Here is a 9,121-nt window from a genome sequence, read left to right on the forward strand (position 1 = left end):
GTTAAGAGGGCTTCGTGAAACGGTTAGCGGACAAGTAGCTCACTATCTCCGATTTAGTCAAGAAGTTAGACTTTTGACGGTTTTGAGAAACGGGCCCCTGGCAGCTGTTTCGAGGAGTTTTTTAACATTTTTATTAATTTATTTTATTTCTCCTCTTACACGGACGGCTCGCTATCGTGCAGTCACCATTAGGGGGTTAAAAATGCAAAATCCCACGACGTTGCTCATCGATGTTTGTCTTTATTTCATAAATATATATAAAAAGAAATGTACCAAAATAAAAAAATATATCATTCCGTTTTGGCCTGAAATGACCAAAATGGGGAAAAATAAATTTAAAAGATGCTCTCGGAATTTTACAAACTATCCTGGAATTTTCAGAATGTTCTCCAATCTTCCATAAGGTATAATTACACACACACACACACACAAAATGAAATATAGGGCCCAGTGCCGTAATTGAGCCAAAAAAAAATGAGGGGGCGAAACATGATATAATAGGCAAAGTTTATAAGAGTTGCGAGTGAGCGAGCAAAAAAAATATTTTAAAAAATCAAATAGGATCAAATTTTGTGATAGATTTTGACATAATATATTCAGAAAATAATAACTTCCTGGAATTTTTCACTTCCTGGAATGATCCTGAAAAATAGCAAAACTTCCTGGTATTTCCTGGATTCCAGGAAGAGTGGAAGCACTGTGTCATGTACACCTGCATGCATTGAGCTATATGGGGGGATATAGCAAAGACACCAGTATAAGCTGGTAGTCTGCAGGCACAGACCCTGATTGAAACTTTGATCAACAAGTGTGCCTCCACGCAAACACTAGCTCACTGACAAAAACTTGCTGTTTCTGAGCGAGAGGGCCTTCAGTACACAAGGCATGAGTAGGCTGCACATTCAGACCCCTAACTCGAATGAAGGGTTTGCACAGCAGACTAATATGCTAGCGCTCGTACAGGGTATACTGCAATTTGATTGGATGTACGTGTATTTTCATCGGCTTTACCTTTTACAAAATGAAAGAAGTAGAATTACAAACTTAACCTTCTTGTTACCGCTTTCCTCAGTTATCGCGGTTTTACAAATATATCGTATGCATTGAATTTCAAATAATTTAAGTAGGCCTATGGTTGCCATTTTGTTTACTTCGTAAAGACTTCCTGAAGTGTTATTGAGTTGAAATGCCCCCCCCCCCAAAAAAAAAAAAAAAATAATAATAATAATAATAATAATAACTCTACATAGAGAGATTCTGTTACCATAAACTATCACTATAATGTGTCTTTAAAAGTTGAGGAAGTTTATTATTGTTCAACCTAATCCAAGAATCAAATGGATCTCAAGTAAATCCGGTTGGAGCACCACTTTTGGTCCACATCGCTACCACCACGAATATTACACACACATATACAAAGGTTACCTTAATCTCATAAGGCCTGGGTAATCATAAAATTAGATCATTGATTTCTAAGTAGATGATTCTTTCTCTTTTTCATCATCATCATCATCACCACCACCATCACCATCATCACCACCATCACCATCATCATCATCACATTTACCATCACCACCACCACCATCACCATCATCACCACCACCACCATCATCATCATCATCATACCACCATCAGCATACCAATATCATCACATGTACCATCATCATCATCACCACCACCACCACCATCATCATCATCATCACCACCACCACAATCATCATCATCATCACCACCACCACCATCATCATCATCATCACCACCACCATCATCATTGCCACCCACCATCATCACAATAATCATCACCATACTCATCATCACCATCAGCATACCAATATCATCACATTTACCACCACCACCACCATCATCATCATCATCATCATCATCACCACCACCACCACCATCATCACGATCACCATCATCATCATCACACTGAGATAATATGTCTGAAACAAAGTTGGATAGACAATATTTTATTTTTCTATCATTCAAAACTAATGCTAAGGAACAATACTTGATTACGCTGAGTTTTTGATGAAATACAAGTCATGTAAATAATATGTAAATGTATGTATTATATGAATATTTTCCAGTCTTATTAAGTTGTTGAAAAGTTAGTTTAACAGCGAGTATTACTTTTCTTTCTTATCATCTAACTTCTCTCTCTTTAAATACAATTTAAAAAAATTATAAAATCATTCAATGCTTTATTCAATTCCAATAAAACAAGCAAAATATCTTAAAATCGTGCTTACAATGTATAATTTTTTTGTCTTAAAACAGATATTAAAACAGAATCGATGGGTAAACAAATTTTCAAAACAACGTTTTGTTTATTTGGAAATACAATTGGTTACAGGATATCAATGAATTTACTGAGATAATGTTAAAGAGTACATTATATGATAAATAAAAGGTTTTACTAAGAGGTTAAGAATTAAAGGACTGTTGTCATATCTGAGAAAAGTACTTGTTCCGGTAGGTCATAATACCTTTATGTATCTTCAAGATTTAAATCCCGGAACAAAGATACTCCCATGCCTGATTAGAAATTACGCCATCTACGGCGAATGACTGGTGAAACTTAACTCAGACGACTGAGACGACAGCACAATCATTAATGAATATTTTTAATAAATTTGACATATTATCCAAATTGTCCATGAATATTTTCATTCTTACTCATTCTTTCAGTTTGTACTCAGACAAAACATAATATTTACACGTTCTTTCTTAAGTGATAGGCCCCATGATAAGCTAATATCAGGTTTGCATATAAATTGATAAAAAATGTAATTTTATCAGCCCTGTTTCTTCGACATTATAAAGCCATGCCTTGGATAAAATATCGTTCTATGGCATGTAACACTCAGTACAGTTAGTCACACACGTCATCCCTGGAAGCATCCCTTCAGGACATAGCTGAGTATTTGGAGGGCAGGTACATTTGCGATCGCAGGACGTGATGCAAGAATCAATGGTGACACCACAGCGGGCCGGTCCACAGGGCGAAGCGCAATCATGGAAATACATGTTGTTCTCACATTCGATTGCTGTTTGGATTAAAAGAGAAAAAAGGTGGAATAAATCATTTGTTAATCAAGTACTTTGTTAATTCATCAATGAATTTGTTCAATCATTATCAAGTCAATGTTGATTCTTTAAATGATTGTATTCGCCTTCCGATGATTTTGGGGATCATTTAGTATGAGTTTTAGGGCTCGACAATATTTAGCCAATAACTCAATGTCTATAAATACATGCATCAAAATGAAAGGCTCGACGTTTTCGACAAACCCTTTTTTAAATAAAGGTGAAATATTTTCATGAAAACTTTCATGACAGTTCATTACCTTATTAAAAATGGTATACTTTAAATCTTCTTTTGGGAGTGTCAGTTTTGTAAAACACACAAAAAATGAAAAGTAACATTGGGGGGAGAATAATAGTTATAAGACTAGTAAAATACAATTCTCTCCTCTTACATCCTTTTTAAAGCAAATACAAAATTTATAGAAAATACTATCACATATATATTATTTTACCCTTTTCCTTTCCACAAATTCGCGGAACTTTCGAAAATGGGTGATTGCCCCCAAGATGCCCGATAGAGTTAGAGTATCAATCAATTACCACTAAGCAGGCCGAATTCCATGAATTGGATAAAACTTATGAAATATGATAAGACCGTTATGGGTGCCGAAATATGTCAGAAAATAATGAAATGACTGAGAGCGAGGGAGCAGACTGAATAAATGGGTTCTTGTGCATATTAAAAAACGGGCAAATTCAATCATTTTAAACTGCTTTCAATGGTATTACAGTAATAAGAAATATTCTTTCTTAGAAATAGGTGAGGTTGTAAAGACATGGAACTCCGGGTGGAGGGGTTGCGTCTTCGTGCCTAGTGGAGGTAGAAAAGGAAAGAGAAAAGGGTATTACGAATGTCGCAGTTATCTCCGGTGAATGCACCTACACAATAGCATTCATAGGATTCACCATCGACACCACATTCACCATTGTTCTGACATGGGTTGGGGGAGCAAGGGTCCTCTGAAAAGGTCAGAAAAATAGAATAAGTAAATATCATTTGACGCCCATCATGAAGAAAATAATCAATGAAATTACAAAACTGAAACGACAAATCTCAATGCTTGGCAAATCACATGAAAATATTGTCATTATAGCCATATAACTGAATAATGATCCCTGGATATGCCTAATAATTATGGGACGCATTTTAGTTTTGAGGTAATCAATCGAACAGGAAAAATGTGTTTATATGTTTTCTCCAATCCAATATGTCTTATTCAGGTAACAATGATGAACCTTTTATCACTTCCGAGATATACAAACTTTTTGATTTACTAGGACTAGTATTGCACCTTCAAAAGAAAATTATGTGATTGTTTTAAAAGAAAAAAATCTTACTAGTTTCGCAGTTGTCACCACTGTATCCCTCTGGGCATTCACATCTGTAACCATTGTCCATGTCAATGCAATCCTTTCCTTCTTCACATGGAGAAGAGAAACATGGGGTTTCTGCAACTAAAAATAATAAATTAAGATATCATTTTGAAATATTAATCTTTTCATTTCTGATGAAAAAGAAGAAATAAAAGATGAAAATCCATATTTTATAGTTCGAAATAGACATGAAATCAAATGCTCCGAAAATATTACATGATGTAAGTTGTAAATTATCACATGTCTTGAAATAGTATAAACAGTGGCGCACCGTGGGTCACGGCATTTGGGGGCACCTGCAATTTTGTTATCACTTAATGGGCGCGCAAAGCGCGCTCAATTGCCAGGTATACTGACCTAATAGAGACATCAAAACGATTATGTATCTTACTGATCGACTAATGCGAACTGAAAATGTTTGATATTCAGACCTAAAGTTTGGGCATTACAAACAAATTTTTGAAATTTTGCATCTAGATTCATTCATTGAAGTAATGTTCATAACTATAACTATAGTTTTCCTTCTTCGATTCGGTTAAAAAAATCAACGGCTTGTTTTGTAAATGATCATTAACATAATGTTGCTGGAGGTAAAGATAAACTTGTTTAAATCATTCGCGTGAATCATTTCATCTCTTCTCTGATTTGGAAGTATATACGAAATTTGAAATATGCCTGATAATAGCCTGATATAAAATTGAAATTCGGTGAAGGGAAGGTGCCACCGGAGGGGGGGGGGCAATGTTCACACACAGAACCAGGTGATGTCTGTGTGGGCACAATCATGACAGCATAAAGACTATTAAAATTGTCAAAATTAAAAGGAGGGTATATAGGTCTGTATAGAGTTAGTCTGATATATATGTTAATGGAATTGCATGATTGAACGCATTAAGCAGGGTATGGAAAACATTGATTTCGGTCCCCTGGAATCGAATGATGACTGTTGTTTAGGGTCCGTTTTGAAATTCCATCAGCGAGTGTGGTGTAAACGTTTTAACACCGGCGTACAGATAGGGAGGTTGGGGACCTTGGACCCTCAAACTTTTTTATGACCTAAGGGGAAAAAAGCAGAAGTTACAGGTTTTACCAAATTTTCCACAAAATATGGTTACCATGGCAACCATGTCTCCACCCACTCCAAAATCATTAGGCGGTTTCGCTTTACCATAATGGAACTTAATGCAACATTTGAAGATAATTGGAGAAGAAATGCAGCTAGAAGAGCGCTCACAAGGACATATCTGCTATTCCACAAAAACTCTTGTTACCATGGCAACGATGTCTCCACCAAAACCAAAATCAATAGGCGTCTTTGCATTACCATAATGGACCTTCATGCCACATTTGAAGATGATCAGAGAAGAAATGCAGCTAGTAGAGCACTCGCAAGGACATCACTGCTACTTCACAAAAACTCTTGTTAGCATGGCAACGATGTCTCCGCCCACAGCAAAATCAATAGGCGGCTTTGCTTTATCATAATGGACCTTCATGCCACCTTCAAAGATGATCGGAGAAGAAATGCAGCTGGTAGAGCGCTCACAAGGACATCTCCGCTATTCCACGAAAAGTATTGTTACCATGGCAACAATGTCTCTGCTCACACCAAAATCAATAGGCGACTTTGCTATACCATTCTCGACCTTCATGCCAAATTTGAAGATGATCGGAGAAGAAATGCATCTGATAGAGCGCTCACAAGGAAATCTCTGCGGCGGTGGCGACGAGGCCAAACCCATATATCCTCCAAACTAGACAGCTGGGGCCCGATTCTCAACACCTGGACAAGTTAGTCATATCTCCACCAACCACGGAGATAGTTCCAATCTTACTAAACCTGTTTCTCGAAAGGCTTCCTTACTAGAACACCTTGATATCGATACTATCGGTAAAAAGAGCAGACGAGGCGTAGCATTAGTCACAAAATAGCATAATTTTCAAAAAGAAAAATTATGACAAATTTGCAAATATTGTGATGAATTGGGACATACATATTTTCAAAGTAATAGCACATGTAAGTTATGCATCATACGTACTTAGACCATGAAGATTGGAGCATTCAATTGCTGAGAAAATTAAATTACGAATAAATCATTTCATGACTAGAAAATCACATGTGGACGTTGAAATGGGTACCCCCAGGACATCGAATTTTAATAGATTACGAAAGTAAACCATAACGGTTTTCTTTGTAAAATGATGATAAGTATACGCCCTTTTACGATTCCAAACGTCATCAAAATGTAATTTTTTAAAAACCAAAAATAAATCTTTGAAACTGAAACATATACGATTTTACAAATTTTATGCATAAATTAGAGATAGAATTTATCCAAATGTAAATAGGGGTCTGAAAACGACAAATACGAGTCCAGTTATGGATGGCCTGACGTTTTAGAATCTTCATCGATTAAATCATTTTACTATTTCAAACTGAATGATTTTGTGGCGTTTTACCAACAGTTTTTATAGTTTCTTTTTATTAGAATTATCATTGAATGCATTATCCCACTCGTTTTGTGATGTAATTTCAACCTCTATGATTGATTACGTAAGATTATTATTTTCAAATATCTAGGCACTTTTGCTTGTCATAGTCTACCCACGTGATGCCACTACGTCATTAAGAAAGAAGTTATGACAGGTTCGGAGGTGTCATAAATATTTAGTGAGGTTGTTGTACTCGATCTTGGTTAAGAGGGCTTCGTGAAACGGTTAGCGGACAAGTAGCTCACTATCTCCGATTTAGTCAAGAAGTTAGACTTTTGACGGTTTTGAGAAACGGGCCCCTGGCAGCTGTTTCGAGGAGTTTTTTAACATTTTTATTTATTTATTTTATTTCTCCTCTTACACGGACGGCTCGCTATCGTGCAGTCACCATTAGGGGGTTAAAAATGCAAAATCCCACGACGTTGCTCATCGATGTTTGTCTTTATTTCATAAATATATATAAAAAGAAATGTACCAAAATAAAAAAATATATCATTCCGTTTTGGCCTGAAATTACCAAAATGGGGAAAAATAAATTTAAAAGATGCTCTCGGAATTTTACAAACTATCCTGGAATTTTCATAATGTTCTCCACTCTTCCATAAGGTATAATTACACACACACACACACACAAAATGAAATATAGGGCCCAGTGCCGTAATTGAGCCAAAAAAAATTGAGGGGGCGAAGCATGATATAATAGGCAAAGTTTATAAGAGTTGCTAGTGAGCGAGCAAAAAAATATTTTAAAAAATCAAATAGGATCAAATTTTGTGATAGATTTTGACATAATATATTCAGAAAATAATAACTTCCTGGAATTTTTCACTTCCTGGAATGATCCTGAAAAATAGCAAAACTTCCTGGTATTTCCGGGATTCCAGGAAGAGTGGAAGCACTGTGTTATGTACACCTGCATGCATTGAGCTATATGGGGGGATATAGCAAAGACACCAGTATAAGCTGGTAGTCTGCAGGCACAGACCCTGATTGAAACTTTGATCAACAAGTGTGCCTCCACGCAAACACTAGCTCACTGACAAAAACTTGCTGTTTCTGAGCGAGAGGGCCTTCAGTACACAAGGCATGAGTAGGCTGCACATTCAGACCCCTAACTCGAATGAAGGGTTTGCACAGCAGACTATTAAATATGCTAGCGCTCGTACAGGGTATACTGCAATTTGATTGGATGTACGTGTATTTTCATCGGCTTTACCTTTTACAAAATGAAAGAAGTAGAATTACAAACTTAACCTTCTTGTTACCGCTTTCCTCAGTTATCGCGGTTTTACAAATATATCGTATGCATTGAATTTCAAATAATTTAAGTAGGCCTATGGTTGCCATTTTGTTTACTTCGTAAAGACTTCCTGAAGTGTTATTGAGTTGAAATGCCCCCCCCCCCAAAAAAAAAAAAATAATAATAATAAATAATAATAATAATAATAATAATAATAATAACTCTACATAGAGAGATTCTGTTACCATAAACTATCACTATAATGTGTCTTTAAAAGTTGAGGAAGTTTATTATTGTTCAACCTAATCCAAGAATCAAATGGATCTCAAGTAAATCCGGTTGGAGCACCACTTTTGATCCACATCGCTACCACCACGAATATTACACACACATACAAAGGTTACCTTAATCTCATAAGGCCTGGGTAATCATAAAATTAGATCATTGATTTCTAAGTAGATGATTCTTTCTCTTTTTCATCATCATCATCATCACCACCACCATCACCATCATCACCACCATCATCATCATCACATTTACCATCACCACCACCACCATCACCATCATCACCACCACCACCATCATCATCATCATCATACCACCATCAGCATACCAATATCATCACATGTACCATCATCATCATCACCACCACCACCACCATCATCATCATCATCACCACCACCACAATCATCATCATCATCACCACCACCACCATCATCATCACAATCATCATCATCACCACCACCATCATCATTGCCACCCACCATCATCACAATAATCATCACCATACTCATCATCACCATCAGCATACCAATATCATCACATTTACCACCACCACCACCACCACCACCACCATCATCATCATCATCATCATCATCATCACCATCACCACCACCATCATCACGATCACCATCATCATCATCA

At 36.5% G+C, this 9,121-nt stretch overlaps 1 protein-coding gene across 1 annotated transcript; it reads right to left on the reverse strand.

Moving 5' to 3' along the window:
• Positions 1-2,008: 2,008 nt before the first annotated feature.
• On the reverse strand, positions 2,009-6,206 carry LOC135155890 (delta-like protein C). The gene is made up of 4 exons (XM_064106189.1): positions 6,101-6,206; positions 4,429-4,545; positions 3,940-4,050; positions 2,009-3,050 (listed from the first exon to the last, which is right to left on the reverse strand). The coding sequence occupies exons 1-4, from the start codon at positions 6,204-6,206 to the stop codon at positions 2,851-2,853; spliced, it is 534 nt and encodes a 177-aa protein (XP_063962259.1). The 3' UTR covers positions 2,009-2,850.
• Between the last annotated feature and the right edge of the window lie 2,915 nt (positions 6,207-9,121).

This window comes from Lytechinus pictus, chromosome 2, assembly GCF_037042905.1.
Source record: "Lytechinus pictus isolate F3 Inbred chromosome 2, Lp3.0, whole genome shotgun sequence".
Classification (NCBI taxonomy): Eukaryota; Metazoa; Echinodermata; class Echinoidea; order Temnopleuroida; family Toxopneustidae; genus Lytechinus; species Lytechinus pictus.